The sequence below is a fragment of the Callospermophilus lateralis genome, chromosome 8, assembly GCF_048772815.1.
Source record: "Callospermophilus lateralis isolate mCalLat2 chromosome 8, mCalLat2.hap1, whole genome shotgun sequence".
NCBI classification, from domain to species: Eukaryota; Metazoa; Chordata; class Mammalia; order Rodentia; family Sciuridae; genus Callospermophilus; species Callospermophilus lateralis.
The window spans coordinates 39,093,019-39,113,933 of record NC_135312.1 but is presented as its reverse complement, the minus strand read 5'-3'; the positions used below and the strand labels follow the sequence as shown (position 1 = coordinate 39,113,933).

Sequence of the window (20,915 nt, the reverse complement as noted above, 5' to 3'; positions counted from 1 at the left end):
TCTCTCTCTTTCTCTCTGTCATCATCTGCTGAGGAAATGTGAAGTCTCCAGTGTGGAATTCCAGGCCTCACTCAGTGGCAGGAACCTGGTCTCTGAATGGTTGTCTAGAACACAGACCACCCCAACCCACTCCTACAGCATGTGAAATAAGCAAGAAATAAATGACCAATGAGAAAAGGAAAGAGCAAATTGTCTGAATTTTTAATTCCTCTCCTTCCCCCGCAAAAAGGTGAACTGCTAGGCAGTGTCTGATTAGGAAAGTTTAAATTACTGTGGTTGAGTCTCTTAAAGTTGAAGCAAACAACATGAATGATCTACCCTCTGGCCATTTCGAACATGTGAGAAAAACTTTTGGTAGGGTTCCAGAGAAATGATACCCACCTCCTTTTCATCTTCCATAGGGTCCTTTGTTGAGAAGCGGGTGGCTCCTGGCTGAGTAGACAATTTTGTGACAATCAGGTTCTCATCTCATCTCTGGAAAAGCCATAGGCAAGGCAGTTTTTTTCAGAGTTCAAACATGATTTGGGGATCAGAACAATTCAAATTATGTGGCTGAAATTAAGGAATCAAAGGTTCTCATCATTAAAACCCTAATTGGAAAAAGTTCAGATGTAGTTCCTAAGAAGGCATAAGACAAGCAATGCTTTGTACCCGAGAAAGTCTTTCCCAAATTGTACTTTTAAATATTGCTTAGTCATTTTGTATTTAGTTGTAAATTTAGTGTTTTTTTTTTTTCTAAGTATGAGATGACAAAAGCTATCGACTTCTCTTTAAATGAGTAATACTTCTATTACTTACTATCTTTGGGTTATAAGTAAAAATAGAAAAAAAAAAAAAAAAAAAAGCTCTAAATGGCTTAAACAAGAATGGTAATTTACTGGAGCCTATGACGAAAGTCCAGAAGAAGGTCAGCTTCTGCTGGGGAGAGGCCATTGCCAGGGCGATGCTGACAGGAAGAACAGCCCCAGGGAGGAGAAATCATGCTTGCTCTTTCTGCCTCCCAGCCTCCCTCTAGTGACCCCTATAGGCAGGGCCTAACGCACCCAATTGGCTATGCACATATGTGGTTTGCGAAGACCAGCATCACAGAACTGAGTCTAAAAGGGAACTTTAAAAATGGAGAGACAAGAAGAGCTCAACACACCTATAATCCCAGCAACACTGGAGGCTGAGGCCAGAGGATCACAAGTTGAAGCCAGCCTCAGCAACTTAGCAAGACCCTAAATTAAATCCCCAACACAAAATAAATAAATAAATAGAGAATGCAGCTAAAAGCATAAGAAATGAGTATTCTAGGGGCATGTCAAGCAGTTAATAAAAACATTTATTTTTTTGGATTATGTGATGTGTTTTTTTATCTATTACTTTTTTTGTATTTTAAATTTTATTTATTTTCTCATTCTAAATAACTGTTCACCTACTATCTTAAAAAATAACATAAAAAAGACTTCCAACATTCTCCACAAAATCTCAAGAATAAAAGTGTTAAAGGAGCAGCACTTCTAAATCTCTGCTCACCCCATATGATGAATAGTATATGATGTGTTCAGGGGTGCTTTGTTCCCCAAAGTCCAGCCCAGAGTGGAGCAAGAGTGAGGGAAAGAGGCAGGTGCAGAGAGAAAGGTCCCAGAATCCCTGCTTTCCCTAATCCTCCTACCTCCTCTTGCCTGTTATTCCAGTCTACCTTGGGGTCTCTGGAGACCTGAGAACAATCCTGTCACCCTGAACATACTGTGTTTAGCACAGAGGAGAACAGAGTATGTTTTAGCTTGGTTTACAGAGCCACCTTTGTCCATGGTCTGAGCTTAGGTCAGAATTGCTTTTCTTTTTCTTTTCTTTCTTTTTTAAAAAATTTTTTAGTTGTAGAAGGACACAGTACCTTTATTTATTTTTATGTGGTGCTGAGGATTGAACCCAATGCCTCTCTCACCCATGCTAGGTGAGCACTCTACCACTGAGCCTCAGCCCCAGCCCTCAGAATCACTGAAAAGCAGCAACCTTTTTGTGGGTGTGTTCATTGGGAAGTATATATCTTTTTTCTAAAATATGAAGCCTATGTGTAGTTCTCTGTTTTTCACGTCAAGTTGCTGTTTAAGAACAAATTTTATATATGCTAATAAAACAAGTAACTGTAAGCTCCTAGAAGTAAAGAATGGTCTCTTATGACTCTATATTCCCTTCATGCTTTGTATCAGAAATTCATTCAGTTCAGTGGCAGAAATCTGAAAAACAGTAGCTCAAACCCACAAAGTTTTGTCATGTAGAATAGGTCCTTATTTAGCCTATCTGTGTTTGATTATGGACGCTCTACAAATCATCCCTGCCCAAGGTTTCCCTAGCTCTCTGCTCCAACTCTAAGGAATAGCCCTGTCTTCCAAGATGGCTGCTAGAGCTCCAGGTATCACTTCCACATTCCAGGCAGCAGAACAGAGAATGGAGAGAAAAGTATGTGTTTCCATTTTAAAAAGAAGACTTCTGAAAGTCCCTTATGATTCTCCTACTTACATCTCATTGCGCAGAATTTAGGGACACAGCCACACTGCACTGCAAAGAAGGCTGAAGGAGATAGTCTTTTAGTCAGCTGACTGAAAATTGGAATCTATTGCTAAGAAAGAAGAACCTAATGTCTGATGATTCTTTCTTCTTGGAGAAGGTTTAAAGAGATTAAAATTGAAGTTAAGGAGAATAAATATCCTGAAGGATTAAGATGATAGAAGTGCTCCCAAGACAACTTACTCCAGGAAGAGTATTTGCAGAACCAGAGGCTGCTCTGTGGGCGTTAACATTTAGCATGCTATTTGTTGGGTTGTTTTATGAATCCAGAAGTAGACCTTTTAATTTGGAAAAATAAGAAATAAATACCTCCTACTTCCTGAGCACAGAAATAAAATAGCCCTAATTAACATGGCAGTGTGCTTTACTGTAATCTCTTTCCCGTGCATAAATAATTTATTAATTTATAATAAATAGGAGGTAGTTTATTATTATTATTATTTATAGTGGTATCTTAAACTGTACTTTAAAAAAATAAAAATGATACAATGGAAAGTCTTCCCTCCTCCCTTTGTCTGGTTTCCTTGATCTCTGCTGATTGTAGTTTGCATAAATCACAGCAGTTTATTTTTGTGTATTTAGCAAATAGAAACTGTCGTGTTCTTCCTCCCACTCTTTACACAAATGCCAGCCCACCATACCCTGTGGCTCATCTTGCCCTTTTCCATCAGGCATGATTCTGTACCCATTTTCTGCCACATCAATGCAGAAGTCCCCACCCCCCCACCCCCCCACCCATTCACTTGAGTGAATTTCCTCCCTGTAGATCTACCTCACTCATTCAACAGCTCCTAGTGATGAGGACTAGGGTGGTTTCTCTGGTTTTGCTATTTCAAACAATAAACAGCCTTTTTTGGATCTCATTTGCATCCATGAACATATCCAAGGAATAAACTTCTAAAAAGTGGAATTGCTACATCAAATGCATTGTGGTTTTGATGGGTATTGACAAATTGTTCTTCGTGTTGGTTGCAACAATTCACATTCCAAACAGCCACATCAGAGAGTGCCTGTGACCCCTGGGCCTCATCAAAAGTGTGTGTTTTCCAACTTTTGGATACTTGCCTAAGTTGAAAAAAAATCTTGGTATAGTGTTAATTCAAATTTCTCTTATTATTAGCAAGGGTGATCGATAGCTTTATACAGATTGCTATCCTATCAATGTGCCTTTTTCAATGCATGCCCTTCATGATCATTTATTTAATCATGAAATCTTTGGGCACACAATGGTCTGCTTGACTAATAAATATCAAAAGGTGGAAGGTGGTATCTTCAACTGAGCAGATACTGGTTCTCCCTGCATCATATCCCTGAGGAGCAGAGACCAGCTACATTCTGGATAAATGGACATTTTTAATGTTAATTAGCTCTATATTGCTTGATTTCTAAGATATTTCCAGAAAATTGGAATAAAGGAAAAATAAATTAATATGTCTGTTAAAAAAGCAAGATAAAGACAGGGATGAGATCAGTGTACTAAATACCTGTGACCACGGCTACAGGCTGCCACATATTTGGCCAACGCAAAGAGAGAAACAGAGTTCAAGTCTGCTGCACCCCACAGTGCCCTGTTATGCCGCAGTCCGGCTGCAGCAAAATAACTGGGGGGTGACGAACAACTTGTGTAGATTGATACAGCAGAAGTAGGAGCCGTTTATTGTAGGACCAGAGCGATATTTATACATTCCACACAGCTTATCTTAATTAGCATAAACTAGATACAGCAGTCAACCAATAAGGAATCTTGACACTTAATGGCTCGCTTTTGTTACTTCACAAACCACTCCCTCTGGCATTTTGCCAGGCACCATCCAGACTTGTTTACAGACTCTGACATTTCTCTGGCAAAATGCCAGGCGCCATCCTGACTTGTTTACAGACTCTAACACTGTTAGACCACGGCTCTTTGTGGATCAGAGAGTGCATGGAGGAGAGACTTTTCTTCTGCCTTTGCCCTGCATCTGCATTTGCCAGATGCTGTGCCAGATGTGAGCTGATCAACAGGAGCAACAACAACATTGGGAGGAAGGTGGCCCAGCTAAGGGGAAGCAAAGACACAGAAGAACTTCCAGTGAGAACTTAAAAAGGGGTGGGGTACAGTATGGCAAAGAAAATCAGTCAATCAATCAGTTCTGTGTAGCTCAATGGTAGAGTGCTTGCCTAGTATGCCTGAGACCCTGGATTCCATCCCCAGCTCTGCACCACCCATGAAATCAACAAATAAATAAAAAATGAAAATGAAAAAAAAAGAGAGAGATGGGGAAAATCTTAGGAAATTGCTGCTCGGAAAGCACAGCAGTCAATGAGACAGCGGCCTCCCAGTGCAACCTAAAGATGGACGGGTTATTCAAGTCAGAGAAGAGGAAAGCGTCGTTTATTAAACTCTAGGATTTGTTGTAAACTAACATTACCCTAATTCTGCTGAAATTCCTGTAGTGCTCTGTGGCCTGCTTTCTGCCCTGACCTCGGTCAGATTTGTTTTGTCATCTTGAGCTGCTTTTTCTGGCCAGAGCTTAGAGTTGTGCTCTTTAGATGAAGGGGGATTGGTTCAAACTTGGATGTTGATGACACATCATCAGTAAAGAGTTCCTAGCAGAGGGGAATGTAATTCTAAAAATATTTAGGAAAAAAAATGGAGACCATCTTCGTATTTATATCAAAGGCCAGGACTTTGCTTTCCAGCATACTTCACACATAAAATTGTCACTTTAAATCTAGCTGGAAGCCAGTCTGAGGCAACATGATTACAAGTTCGAGGCTAGCCTCAGCCACTTAGTGAGACCCTAAGCAACTTAGCGAGACCATGTCTCAAAATAAAAAATAAAAAAGCTGGGATGTGGCTCAGTGGTTAAGCACCTCTAGGTTCAATTCCTGTACTTTAAAAAAATTGAACAATTAGTCAAACTATGATTATAACTCTGGTAAAAGAGATTTGCTTATAGAAAGGGGTGTAAGAGGCAGAACACAGTGTTAGAGAATTAGGATGAGAATATCAAAGAAACTCCATATTTCATTTTCTTTACACACACACACACACACACACACACACACGCTCAGAGACATACACACACAAAGCACAGCCATTGCTCAGTATCAAAATAAACTTGCTTTATTTTCCTTTATGCAGATAAGGTGTCCTTTCTCCAGACACAACCAACAAGTGCTTTCACTTACAGCACAATATTTTGTTTTTCTAGGCAATCTATAAGCCATTGTTGAAGCAGGTTGTGGAAGAAATATTTAATCCTGAGAAGCCAGATCCTGTTGATATTGAGCACATGTCTTCAGGCCTCACTGATCTCCTTAAAACTGGATTTAGCATGTTCATGAAGGTAAGCAGCCTTGAAGAGGTAATCCTGAGAAGAATGACGTTCCCTTGGCTGGGCATGAAAATGTGGTGCTCTGAGAGCCCTGGCCAGAGCCACACAGATAACCATCTGTATTTTAGCTCTTCTAAAATCAGGACAGTCTTTGTTTACCTTTTGGTTATGAGTAGCCTGACCTTGCAGCCTCATACAGCTTCTTCTGATCTGAGCACTGTCATTTCCCACCCGCTAATGCACCCTAAGGTGGTGGCACACACCAACCCCCTCCCACACGGGGAACAGCACTGGAAACTTCTCTCCTTGTGACCCACGTTTCACTTAACCATGAATCCATATACTATTCACCAGGCCTAGTGATAATCCTTTGCTCTTAACTCTAGAACTTATGTTATAGGATAACAAGAAATTCTGCACAGTCCTGTGACTAACATCAACCTAAAATCCATTTGGAAATGAATGACTTGGGTTTAGGTCCAGGAGGCTTCTAAGTGACAAGTGCTAGAACTTTTCTGGCTCGTATCTGGGGTGGGTCAAAATGATTGAACAGCCCTTGAAGCGGGGATGAAAGGAGGAAAAGTACACAAGTGGCTTCTATTTTTAACCTACTATAAAGTTTCTAAATTTAAAAGAATCTAAACAAGATTAACAGGCTGACCTCCCAGGCTATGCCAGGATTTCGGTGGTCATGACTTTTGGAAATAACAGAATGTCTTGCCAGTTTCAAAAAGTCTTTGAAATCGTGAGTTAATCTCCATAGAAGATCTGGCCTTTCAGAATTCAATAAATGCGTATTCCAGAAAAACATCCCATTCCAAAGCTCGAGGACAGACGCCAGACAATCAGACTCTCAACCGAGCAGTAAACGGCTGGAGCAGACACACAGGGCTCAGTTCTGCTGGTCCCAATTACCAGCAATTTCTGTTGCAATGCCTGGCTGCTGCATTTTCCAACTCCTACAGGTCCCCCTCCTCCTCTTTCTTCTCTTTCTTTAATGAAGCAATGCAGATCGGCTTCTTTTTTATTATTATTTTTTTAGTTGTTGACAGACCTTTATTTTATTTATTCATATGCGGTGCTGAGATGCAGACACAGTGCCTCACACATGCTAGGTGAGCGCTCTACTACTGAGCTACAACCCCAGCCCCCAGATCCACTTCTTAAAAGCACCTGTGGGCTTCTGCATTGAGTGTCAGTAAGTCTAGAATCGCTGAGCAGCTCCTCTTCCTAACTAGCCCTTTGTGGTGGCTAATATGTTCAAACACTTCCAGGCTGAGCATGGTTTCCAACCTTCTCCACTTGACCTCTCTCGTTCTCACATTCACTCCTGAAGAGACACTAAATAACAAGTGTGGCGTTTCAGGTCCAGGTCAGTAAGGCCTGAGAATGGCACAGTGGCCTCTCTGTCCTTTCCCAGACAGGCTTCTCCTCTGTGTAAAGTTGGGCCCTGAAGGAGGAGTCTGACCAAGGGAGCAATTGGCAGTTTGCTGCACTCTAAGAGGTGAGTTTTGGTTGAGAGGGGACCTTGACTCTACTCATTTTCCAATGATGTCCCTTGGACAGAAAGAACTGTTTATTAGCAAAAAGGGCTCCACGATCACATAGGTTTGTAAAAAGCTGGGTCAAAAAACAACTTACCTGTGTCATTCAGCATCCAGGGTTTACCTGCTAATGGACCCTGTGCCTTTCAGAGGTGACCATGGAGCATGGCAGGCTGCACAGTCGTACTGTGGGGGGACCATGCACAGGCATTTCCCACCACTGTTCCATGACATGGAACATCTAGGAGATGTCACATTTTAATGCTACCCTTTAAACTCTTCATCTTCCTGAGATCAGAAGCTCCACTATGCTAAATGCACTTGGTCAGCACTTGGAAACTGCACTTCCCTCTTTCCCAAGTCCCCTGTTCCAAACCCCATTGTGAGGGCTCATGAAGAAACACTCTGGCAGCTGGAAGATGATATCAGAGGTAGGTTTCCACATCGTGAATTAAGAAAAAGGAATCAGAGCTGGGCACAGTGGCACACACCTATAATCCCAGCTACTCAGGAGGCTGAGGCAGGAGGATCACTTTTTTGTTTGTGTGAGAGTTGGTGCTGGGGTTGAACCCAGGGCCTTGTGCATGCAAGGCAAGAACTCTACCCAGCCCAGGATCACATGTTTGAGACCAACCTCAGAAACTTAGTCAGACCTTGTCTCAAAATAAAATATAAAGGACTTGGGTTGTAGCTCAGTGGAAGCGTTCTTGCCTAGCATGTGTGAGGCCCTGAGTTCTATCCCCAAACCACACACATAAAATGATTAAAAAAAAAAAAAAAAAAAAAAAAAGCAGGAGGAGGAAGACTACCCTGTTCTCCCAGCAGCTGTCAGTATCCACTGCTCAGTCCTCAACTCTAGGCAGGGCACCTCATCTGTCCACCTGGGCTGGAGAGACTCTCCCTAGGCTGGTAGGAAAGCTCTTGCCACCCCAGTACCCCCAAAGAAGAATCATTTTGTTTTATTTCTGATTGGGTCTCTATAGTAGGATTTTCCTGACATTTCATAGAGCTCAGCAAAGAAAGCTATGTGTGGCCTATGTGTTCAGGATTTGGACATAATTGTGATAAACTTGCAGCCAACAGGAGTTTTGAGGAACCCCTAATTTCCCAAAGACACTTCTTTGAGATGGAGGTGAAGAGATAGAAGAGATTCCATTCCACTCTAAGGCCGTTGGAGAGAGGGGTGTAGAAGACACAGTCTCACCTGGTTATGGTGGTTTACCAGTCTCCTTTGAGAAATAACCTGTGATCAGTGTGTTTCCATCCTTTCTTGTATTAATCCTCATGACCACCCTAAGGGGTAGGTCCTGTCATTATCCCTGTCTCTCCAGTGAGGAAACTGAGTCAGAAAAGCTGATCAGTGGAAGTGAGCTCCAAAAGGCTGGATTGTGTCTCGCTTTCCTCTGTTCTCAGGTGCTCTCCAGAGGGCAACATAGTGGTGACACCAGGATTTATCCAAACCCCAGGCTCCTGGCCACATGTCTTGGCTCTGAGATACTGCCAGGCATTTTTTTGGAAGTTAAATATTCGTATGTTATTAATTCTGGTTTTCTTCAGAATTACTCACAAGCACAAATGCTTTTCCTTTCCAATATCTGTGTAGCTGTGAATAAAGTCTATGCCTGAGTTGGTCCCTCAGACAGCCAGATCTGCTGGCACCCTGTCTTTTCCTCTGGGACTTGGCCGCAGGCTCTTGGGTGGTGCACCCCAGGAGGATAAATGTGTGCATTGCTATTGAGCTGCCTCTGCACATGGCCTCTTCTTTCTGGATCAGCAGCCTACATATCACTCATGCCTTTCTTGCCACTTGCTGCCCTATTCTGTGCCTCTGCTCCTCACTTCTCACTCAAGACTCCCCATTGCTGAGCCAGGAGGAAATAAATAGGCAGAGCTGATGAAACAAAACCATCCATGTGGAACCCTTCTCCTGCCTGGGGCACTATGTACAAATGGGAGATTCTAGAAGTGCAGCATCAGCTGGAAGGGAGCCAAGTTGCTGGCCCAGTCCTGCTCTTTCTCTGTACTTAGAGATGGTCTCATGAACCATGTTGGCTTGAGGTCACCCAGAGGCAGTATCTGTAGACTGTGCAAAAGACAAGGGAAGACTGAGAAACCAGTGAGAGATGTGCTTGGAAATGGAACCTCAGTGATCCCCACGGGGTGCACTGTGTCTGCCCTCCCAGTAACAGAGCAAAGGAAAGAGTTGTCCAGGCTCCTGTCCTCCTCAGAGCTCTATGCCTTGTACACACTCCTGTGGCTACCCTTACACAGTATGCTGTAATCACACTTGTTAACTTTCTTTCTGCAGATTAATGTTTTTCTTCAGATTAGCACAACTCGGTCCATTGCACATTAGGGGAAAGAGACATTATTTCAATGGGTTGTAATCAACATTTTATTTTAAAGACACGAGTAGAATACACTAGATCAGAATTCATTGCATTTAGTGAGGTAAAACAGCACGCCTTAGGAACTGATATATATACACATGTGTGATTTAACTGTGTTTCTTACTGTAAGTCACACTGAAAATGCAAAGCTATGGCTGTGAGAGCGGAAGGCGATCTAGGTCAGATTCTCTTCTGTATTCTCAGTACTTGGCATCTGGATAGGCCTTGTGTTTTAGTCAGCTTTCTCACCACTGTGACCTGAAGACCCAACCAGAACAATTTCAATGAAGGAAACATAGTTTCAGAGGTCTCAGTCCATAAGTGGCCAACCCCCTAAATTTGAACTGAAAGTGAGACACAAAAGCAAAGAGGAGGCATTTGACAGTTACTTCCCAGCTCATCCCTATCAGAGGATTAATGCCCCATTAGGTGACAACTCTCTGAATCTAATCATTTTGCCTTTGAATAGTCTTGCATTGTCTCACACGTGAGCTTTTGGAGGACACTTCATACCTAAACCATAACTGGTACTCACCAAAGATGGGAGGGAGGTTAAGAGTGGGCCTATTATAGTGTTCTCTCAGAAAGCAGTTTTAACTCACTGATTCCTCTTTCCAACTCTATCAGTTCATGGGGGATATATTCCAAGACCACTGTGGATGCCCAAAACCACAGATAGTGCCAAACCCTTGGTAGAGTGTTTTTTTTCTATACACATATACATGAATTTAATGCCTTTGCCATCTTAACTAAACACATATCATGCACTGTAGACATACCTTTTGCAGTTTGTAGTGTGACATTAAAACTAGAACTGATTTCTTTTTCTTCACAATTTCATGGGTAAATTAGCTCTTACCATTTGTCTTAGCAAAGTCAGCATACAGTTATTTTTTTCTTTCCTTATTAAGTCAAGAACTTTCACTTTTTCAGTTGAGGGAAGCACTTCTAAGCTTCTCTTTGGCATATTGGAATTGCCAGCATCATTATTCTTCTGCTTTGGGCTATAATTACGTAAAATAAGGGTTCTGAACACCAACAGTGTGGTATTGCCACAGTTGGTCTGATAACCAGTATGGCTGCTAAGTGACTAATGTGTGGGTAGCAACTGCAGTATAGATACTCTGAACAAAGGAACAATGTGTGTAAGCAGAACAGAGCAGGACAGTATAAGATTTCATCACACTGCTCAAAACAGTATGCAGTTTTAAATTTCCAAATTGATTGCTTCTGAAATTTTCCATTTTATATTTTCAGACTGCAATTGACCATAGGTAAGTGGAACTGGAAAGCAAAAGATCAGTTAAGTGGGGCGTACTATATAGCTCTGAATCCAAGCTTCATTTCAGTAATTTCACCAGCTATGTATAGAAGGTAGCAGCCTTATTGATCAACTCCAATGACCCGCAGTGGAGTCCCTTTCCTCCTTTCTAGTGGCTACTAGGCAAGGTGAAACTGACCACTGGGTCATCATTACATAATCCCCGAAGCAGAGCTTATCACACTCCCACCACGTGCACAGCAGAGGCAAGGCTACCTCCACCTTTGTCAAAAACAAATGACTGTCTCATCTTCTTTCCACACCAACAGCATAGAAACCTGTTTCTTCCAACTTCTTTGTCTCCTTGGAGAAAAGGACAGAAGCAAAGGGGCTTATTTGCTAGAGAAATTAAGTGAATTGAGAGAGAAAGATCCTCAAAGTGGTCAGATAGAAGATGAGTGATACCAGGGGAGATCTGAGAAATTGAGAAATCTCTTTTCTATTAGCCTCCTTTTTTTTAGTTTCTGTAAATAATAGATGGCTATCTGTTTTGCACATTCCTTTCCCACCAATCTCATACATTCTGTCCTAACTTCCTTCTGCCTTCTATTTACAATAGAGTCATGTGATACATCTGAAGTTACACCCATGCCTTAGAACTTGGGCCCCACCAGCTATGTGACCTTGGGCACATCATTTAGCCTCTTTTTTCTTGACTTTCCTAATTTATAAAATGGGGATGGTAATTAGCACCAACTTTATAGGGCAGTTAAGAATTAAATGAGTGACTACATATATAGAACTCAGAACAGTACACAGCCTGTAGTAAGTGCTATGTAAGCATCTGCTGATCTTTTCTAGAATTATGACTCTTGAGAAAGCAGCCACCTAGAACATCTTTGTATCCCTGAACACAGCTGGTACTCAGGCATTTGGTGTACACAGCCAAACTGTTGGGTGCACAAGTGATTCAATAAAAGAGAAGAGCTGGGCACAGTAAGTGCATGCCTATGATCCCAGTGACTTGGGAGAATGAGGCAGAAAGATCACAAGTTTGAGGCCAGCCTGGGCAACTTAGCATGCCCTGTCTCAAAAAAAAAAAAAAATTAAAAAGAACAGGGATGTATCTCCATGGCAAAACACTCCTGGGTTCAATGCCTAGAATATAATAGAATAGAATACAATAGAATTGACACCCCGTCCCCAAAGAAGACACAAACATTGCAGATTTTACTAGCAATTTGCTCTTGACAGAAAGACATGAGATTTAGTGCCCTCCTTTACTGTGTCTGTCAGAAGTCACCTTCATAAGGCTGTGATGTGGTTTTCCAGACTCATTTCTTTCTTCACTGTGGTTCAACTTGTCAAGCTTCTCTGTCTTGGGGGACACTATTCCTCCTATGGCAAAGTGTGATGAGCCCACGAAATACTGTACAGGTACCACACAGGATGGTTCAAGGCCTAGAGGCCCACAGCAGTAGACCCTGGCCATGCAGAATACAGAGGCACAACCCAAGATGGCTTAGGTCCCTGACTCCCCAGTAGCATAGTTGCTGTGTACTGGGAGAGGACAGGAGCTGTCCACCAGATTTGCTGCTGCTCTTGGGCCAGCCTCACCTCCCTAGGCAAATGAAGGCCTCCGTTCCAGGCACTTGGAAGTGGCTCCCAAAACCAGTCTATTTATATACATTTTTATAAGCAGCATTTTATGAAAAAATGCCTGGGTGTCTAAGATTCTCTGCATCAAACAAATTCCACATGAGCAAGGAAGTCAAGGTAGCTGGATTACACCCTCACTAGAGTCAGAACTTCATTTATATCATATTACGATTCATTGAACCTCTCTTTGCAATGCCTTCTTGTGTAAATCAGAGTGTCAAGAGAAGTCTTTCATCCCACTTGTTCTGATTATTTGTTGTCTCTTAAAAAGTTATCCCAAAACATTGACTAATAACACGAACCCTCCATTATGTTCATGACTCTGCAGTCTGGGCAGAGCTCAGGGTGCACCCCCCAGGGAGAGTGGCTCATTCACATGGACACTAAGTTGATGCTGAGCATCTCCTGGTAGCTTGACCATGCACATGGCCTGGGGCCCCAGTCCCTCTCCACATAGGCCTCTTTAATGAACTTTCTCACACACGGCAGCTGTGTTTTAGGGGCAAGCATCCAAAGAGGAACAGCCAGGTGGAAGCTGTATTGTGTTTTACGATGCAGCCTTCAAAGTCACGCAGCATTGCTTCCATACTAGCGAGACAGTCACCAATGCCTACCCAGGTTTGAGAAGAGACTGAAAGAGGACCAAGAGCACAAGGAACAGAAAACATTGTCAGGATCACTCTTGAGAAATGCAGTCTGCACTCCGCTAAATACATGCTTGACTCTCCAACTGGGCAAGGGCAGTATTGGGCTGAAGCTAGGAGTTTTCCCTCCAATCTAGAAGACATGAAAATCATTCATACTACTGACCTGGCCTCAAAATAAATGAGCCCAGAAAGGCTTTGATGATGAAGGCTAACTTGCTATTTATCCAGGATGTTTTTTAATATAATCTAAAGAAAAAAAGGGGGAAAAAAAGTATAAAATCAACTTCCTGCTAAGAAATGGAGGTGCAGAACTTTCCTCAATTTCCATGGAAACCTGTAAGGTAAACCAGACCAGCTGGGTAGAAGAGCTAGCATGTCCACCAGGTCACTCTTCTGTACCTTTAAGAAACTGTTCCAATTTAGCCTGATGCACTTGTGGCTCACCCATTCGACTGCCAGCTTCCAAGGGCAGCCAGGAAGCCCACTGGGTTCCTATGGGTCTCGGAAGAACTGTGAAGGGCCAACCCTGACATTCCTGAAACAGCTGCCCTCTCTGTAGTCCTGCACAGAGCACCTTGAGCTCCTTAGAGGAAAGCTTGATAGCAATCTAATAAATAAGTCAAAACATTCCTCACCCGCACATTAATTTAATTTAAAACTGGCATGTCTAATAAGCAGCAATTTTAAAGTGCGTTTCTGGAATTTGTGGGTTGGAGTTCAGTCTCCTGAAAACAATGTATTTTATATCTACTCCATGTGTTTGGACCTCAGCTTGTTTTGACTAGAGGACATGATTTGTCAAGATGTGTTCTCTGCTGGAATCGGCATGAGGAGGGTGGGTTTTATCTAACGAAATTGCATGAGGCCCTTTCACCTCCTTCCCTGTGTGCTTTTTAAGTAGTGTTCTTTGTTGTTATCGTTTCATTTCTTATGTGGCCATGTTTAATTGGAAAAAATAAGAGATTTGTGAAAACGCTCATGAAAGCTACCAATGCTTACCTCTGGGCTTTGTCTTTGAGTTGATACAAAAGCCCCATCGCCCAAGGTGGTGACAGAAAAAGATCCACAAGGAGAAATGAACGACTGCTCAGCAGGCCCTGAAAAACTGGGCACAGTGAGAAGATAACATTTGAAACTTTTTCATTTGCAATTAATATGTCAACACATTGTGACAACTTAATCCAAGAAAGGGCAATTATGAGGACCAAGGGGTGTCCCAGGGAATTCAAGCACAGCAATGCAGTGGACCTCAGGAAGGACTGGGACTAAGAACTGGAAAGCCATGAGGGAGGTAGGGAGCTGGCTAGTGCCCAGCCTCTGTTAGGTGCTCAATAATACTAGCTGAATGAATGGCTGAGTAGCCAGTCCATGGCTTAGTTCTTTTTGAGAGCCTAGCTTGGAGCCTCATCTGTCTTAGTTCAAATTTTGATTCAGAGGAAAAGGTCTGTAGTTGGCCCAGCCTAGTTCTGGACTCCATTCCATGACCAATCAACTGTAGCTGGGCAGCAGGATCGCATTGTAACTACATGGCTCCAAACATGTGCATGGGGGACTACTGGCTTGTGGACTGGAGAGAGACCTACAGAGGAATCTACCGCAGTGTCAGCAGTGAAATACCAGTATTTCACTCTTCATTCATTTTGGAATGAAGAGTGAAATACTGGGCTTCAAGTAAATTTTGATGTTAGATCCTTGAACTTGAGAGGTAGACATACCTTGGAGATCATCTAGTCCAGCTCCTTCTTAGTCACACAAGAGAAACAAGAGTCAGAGAGAAATTGTTGGCTTAGGTCTATCATACTTAACAGCGTTTCTGACAAGAGGAAACCATCTCAGCATTCAAGTTGTTGATTAAATGAGTACAAGTTCTGGAGTTCCTTTTTATGAGGTGGGGTTTGATTGATGTCTAACACTAGCTAGATGTGTTCCATAAGTTCTAGTGAAATGGACATTTAGTACAACCCATTAAGCAAAAAACAAGAACTTGATGCTTTGCTTTGTTTGGAAGTGAATAATTCTTGAGGTCTTCTGCTGTATGGAAGGCAGACGTAAGATGAACTAGATCAGGGTGAATTAGACACCACAGCACAGCTAGGTCATGTTTCTTATAGTTTGTTGGGGAGATTCCCAAGAAAACTGAGGACTGCAAGACAGAGGCGTGGTGCAGGAAAGGTGATATGAGAGCACAGAGGAGTAGCTCAACCAGGATCAGAGGAAGTTTCCCAGAGACACTGAATTTTGTCAGACCAATAGGAATCAGGAACAAAGTGATGAACTGTCGTGGTAGGGGGGAATTGCTTTAGTTCCAAGTGACGGAGCTAAGGTGGCATGCAGGCAGTAGAAGAATATTAAGACAGAGGTAAGCAGAAGCTAGATTAACAAGGGCTGGAGGTTTGAAATGTGGCCCAAAACAATGAAGTGTCATTGAAAATTTTTTTTTAAGAATACACAACAAGTTTACATTTCATGAAGATAATCCCGGGGGCATTAAGAGAAGGGAAAACAAGGGCCCACCTGGCATCAGGTAGGGAGGGAAAGTGAGAAGGTAAGAATCTAAGCTCAGGGTTAAGGGAATGAGGGGGCATTGATTGAATGTGGCAGTAAGTGAGAGGAAGTTGTCTAGGGCCATTTGCTTGGTCTGGAGCGACTAGATGGATGTGGTTGACATTATCTCTTATTGGGAAGCAGGAAATGGAGAAGGTAACTTATATTTTGGCGTGAACAGCTTAGGGGCTCAGGAGACAGCCCTTAGGCTTGGCAGAACCTGGTCCAACAGTAGCAAGCTGGAGCCCTTGGGATGTGTGAGGCATTGAACTGTGAGCGGGGGAGGGGTGCCTAGGGAGGATGTGGGGAAAAGAGCAGGAACTGGAGGTATTATGATTTGGATATGAGGTGTCCCCCAAAAGCTCCTGTGCTAATGCAGGAGGTTAAATGATTAGATTATGGCAGCTTTGACCTAATTAGATGATTATTTCCATTTGATGGATTTGTGATTTGAATAGATTATTAAGTAGAAACTGTAGGCAGATGGGGCATAGTTGGAGGAAGTAGGTCACTGGGGGTATGTTCTCGGTGCACCCCCACCGTCCTTTGATTTCTGGCTACTGTGAGTTGAACAGCTTTCCTTCACTATGCCTTTCTGTCACAATGCTCCTTGGACCCAGAACAATGAAGGTGGCTGACCATGAACTGAACCTCTGAAACTGTGAACCAAATAAACTTTTTCCACTTCTAAGTTGTTCTTATCAGGTATGTTGATCACAATGACAAGAAAAACCTGACTAATATAGGAGACCAGACCAGATGGGAGCACAATATGTAATGGAGCAAGAGAACAGCTTCTTAGGAGGGCTCAGGGAGGAGGGAGCGTGGGAGAAGTTTCAGGAAGGAGGAAGCCATCTCCTGCAGCAAATGCATCAGGGAGGTCAAGCTTAACAGCAGAGTGGCGTAGTGGCATGGCAGCCTTTTGCAACGTGACTAAATGGGCAAGTCCACAGGAACCTGATAATTGAATGATGTTTCTAAAGAACTTTCAGTGTGAAGAATTGGTTTATCAATGGCCGTGTGTGGATTGCAAAGGAGGACATTTGTATCTCTTCAGGGAGATAGTCTTGAATTTTAGTCTCAATCCTACAGCATATTAGTTTGGTGACTTTGAATTATCTTACCCTTTAAGCTTCAGTGTCTCTATAAAATGGGGCTTCTGCGTACTTCATAGATTCTAAGTATGGCCTAGAGTAATGGCTCCCCTCTCCCCAGTTTTCCTCCATAGCACCTACCACCTTCTGCACTTACCAGCTTACTTATTTATTTTTACCCCACCCTCCACCCTCCACCCTACCACTAAAACTAAGTTCTACCACTAAAACTAACTAACACCCCAATTCTTCTCTGTTTGGTGCATTGCTAAATCCCAGATGCTTCAAGCAGCATCTGACCCTCAATAAATATTTGTCGAATGGACAAAAAAACTGAATAAGAAGCACAGCATTAGACATTAAATATCTGGTGACAGTGGTGGCAATGTTACCAACTCCTGTGGAAGAAAAGCCCTTGTTGGGCCATCTTCAAAGTCAGCTTGGATCTTTCCAGAGTTTAGTACTCTTTAAGGCCCATGCTCCAGTTTCTGCCTCTACAAGGTACTGCCCACTGATGAAGAATTGGGGACCTGACCTTCCTTGTTCTAGGTACAAGGGAGCCACAGAGGGAGAGAAATTGAGTAAAAGAACACCATGTGAGGGAAGTGACCACAGGATTCCCAGGGCTCCTAGAAAGCACCCAGAAACCAGAAGCAACAGAAAGCCTTTTGACAACCCTATCCTGGAAGCCACTTAGACATCAAAGGGCTCCCTTAAGATCCACACCTGCAAAGAGGACCCACAGCCTCTGCTGGAAAGGCAGCAACACAATGGAGGGAAACCATCTTCTGTGGCCAGAGCTGCTGCCTTAAAGTCACAGCTGGCAAAGTTTTGAAAATGAAAGAGCAGAGACACTGACTTGCTTTATAAATCTGTGCATGTGTGATGGCAGAAATGATGCTTAAACCTTTCATCTTCAAAGTATGTCTCACCATGAACTAACTTACAAATGGGACCCAGCCATGTATGGCTGCTAATAAAGAATGCATTATTTGGGTGGAAGAGGCTCCAGTTCCCAACAGCCTGCTGACCTGACATGGTCTGAAGGGAAAGTCTGGTATCAAAACATAAATCTAAACTAAAACCCAAATAGCAAACAGCAACATGCATTAATTAGACCCATTTATTTATACAAAACCAGCATTCCCTCCACTCCTCCAGGGAATTGCTCTTTGTTGTTGCTGTTCGTTTCTTTTTCCCCTTTTCATCTTTCAGTACATCTTTCCAAGATTCTTGTCATGTACTACAGATTCCAGACTCTCTTATGGAAAGCATATGTCACAGGGAACATATTGTACCATGCTGAAGCTCTGGAGTCAATTGTGTTTCTGTCCCAGAATTGAGAAACAACAGTTGTTTGTGGGGCTGGGAGGAATCCCAGGGTCAGTTATTCAGCCAGACAAACCATGAGCAAAGCACTTTCTAGAAGCTCTCTAAGATAAGAAGGGCATCTCCATTAACCTGTGCATCCCATTCACTTGTTCATTCCTCTGTTTTATTTATGTAACAATTTCTGACCATTTCCTGTGTACTAGGTACTATGCTCAGCCCCATAATTTCAAGGCAAATGTGTGCAGTCCCTGCCTGTCAGGAACTCAGACTCTGGAGGAGATGGTATGTCAGGGTAGCAGTTTGGTTTTCCAAGGCAAAGACAGAGGGGGCTATCAGGCTGGAATCATGGGCAGAGGTTGAAAGATATCTGGGGAGAACTTCTCAGAGGAGAGTGTGCTTTTAAGAGAGAAGAGAAAAGAAAAGAAGAGAAGAAAAGAAAATAGGCAAAGAGGGAGATGAGGGACTCCACATGGAGGAGACTGAATGCTACCTGAGATAATGTGACTCAGGTGGCACCCAAACTGTTTAATGGACTTAGAGATAGGCTGAAACCCTCTGGTATGGCCTCACCAGGACCTATGGACTGTAGCTGAAACCTCCCAGGCTTAGAGTTAAGCAAAAGAATCAAAGTACCATATAGAGCAGTAGAAGTCAGGGTGGTGGTTATCCTAGAAGAAGAGGTGACAGGAGGGGGCTTGAGGTATAAGTTTTACTTCTTGATCTGGGTGTTGGGCATGCAGGTTTATTTACTTTGTGAAAATAAATGAAATTGTACACTTGTGATGAATACACTTTCTGGGGCTTATATTCAATAAAATGTCACATATTCAACAGAATTTTCCAAAAAATGCAAATAACCAAGCATTGAGGCATGCACAAGTCATTGTGAATGATTCCAGAAAAAAAAAAAAAAAAAAAAGTGGAGAGGAAATGAAGACTTAACCCAAAGCTATGCAATATGAGCCTTATATACTGAAGTATATATACTGAAGTATATAGAGGAGTTTGAACTTCATCTTCATGGCCATGAAACTCTAAGCAGAGAATCTGCACATGTAACAGAGCTGAGCAGTAGGTAGGACTGTAGCCCCTGGCTCTATAATTCATTACTTCAATCTTTTCATCTGTAAATACACTAATAGTTGCACTTGCCTTCTAAAGATATTTTCAGAATTAGAAAAAGAAAATGCACACAAGTAGCATTGTGCTCACTATAATCAATTCTAAATATTGGTATATTAGAAAGATTACTATAGGCTGGGGATGTAGCTCAGTTACTAGAGTACCCGCCTCGCATGCACAAGGCCCTTGGTTCAATCCCCAGCACCATAAAAAAAAAAAAAGAAAAAAGAAAGATTACTAGGCAGAAATGAAGGGAATGGATGCAGAATATCCAGACCAGGGACTGAGAGATGAAGCAGAAAGCTGTAGCAGTAATCTAATGAAGAAGTTGGGGATGTGAGAGTCCAGGAGATACTGATGACCGTGAGGGGCAGAAAGGACAGGACTCAACCTGAGAGACAAAAGTGGCAGCAAGTCTGAGGTGGCTCTCCTACGCCTGGCTTGAGTGACTGTGGTTCAAGTTTCAAGCGAAGAGTAGAATTGGAAGGAAGGTTGCACATCAAATTTGAAGCCAGTTGAGTTTAGAATCCAAGGAGACATCCAGGTGGCAATGTCCAAGGATCGTAGAGATGTTTGAGCTGAAGACAAACTTGGGAAGTATTTAAAAAATTGTCAAAGGCAGATGAGAAGATGAGGTCCCTTGGGATGGTGTGTTGAGGGAGAAGAGTAAGAGGTCAAGCATGGAGCCCTAAGCAGGGCCAAAATTTATCTGAGAAGAAACAGAAATCAGAGCTGGGGGTGTTGCTCAGTGGTAGAGCAATTGCCTAGTGTGCATGAGGGCCTGGGTGCCCTCTCCAACAAAAAAGAGAGAGAAGAAAGAAAGAGAAACAGGAGGGAGGATAGAAGGAGGGAGGGAGGGGGAGAGAGAGAAAGAAAGAAAGAAAAAGGAGGGAAGGGGAAGGAAAGGAAGAAAGAGGAAAGACCAAGAGTATTATCATGGTAACCAAAAAGGATATCATTAATTGTGACAAATGCCACAGAAATGTTCTGTTAAATAAAGTCAAAGAAGTATCCTTTGACTCCTACAATATAATGTCCATTAGTGACTTCAGTGTGAACGATTCCAGGGGATAGTGTGACAATAGCAGGGTCTCAGTGGGTGTTATGGATGGCGGGTTGGAAGAAAGAAGTCAGCAAATGGAAAGAGGTCAAAGGGAAGGAGAGAGACAGAGCAGGATGCTAGAGGTGGGTGAGGAGTTGATGATCTTTTTCTCTTTTGGGGTGAGGGGCGTACCGGGGACTGAACTCAGGGGCACTTGACCACTGAGCCACATCCCCAGCCCTGTTTTGTGTTGTACATAGAGACAGGGACTCACTGAGTTGCTTAGTGTCTCACTCTTGCTGAGGTTGGCTTTGAACCAACCTCCTGCCTCAGCCTCCCTCTGGGATTACAGCGTGTCACCATGCCTGGCGACAATCTTATTCTAAAGGTGAAAGGGCTTTGTAACT

The 20,915-nt window shown here is 42.8% G+C and overlaps 1 protein-coding gene across 1 annotated transcript in view; it reads left to right on the top strand.

The window, feature by feature from the left end:
* The window catches only part of Scfd2 (sec1 family domain containing 2), a 399,900-nt gene that overhangs the window by 367,281 nt on the left and 11,704 nt on the right, over positions 1-20,915 (top strand). The window contains exon 7 of the mRNA XM_076864547.2: positions 5,751-5,885. Coding sequence (XP_076720662.1) covers positions 5,751-5,885 — 135 coding nt within the window. The remainder of the gene's footprint in view (positions 1-5,750; positions 5,886-20,915) is intronic.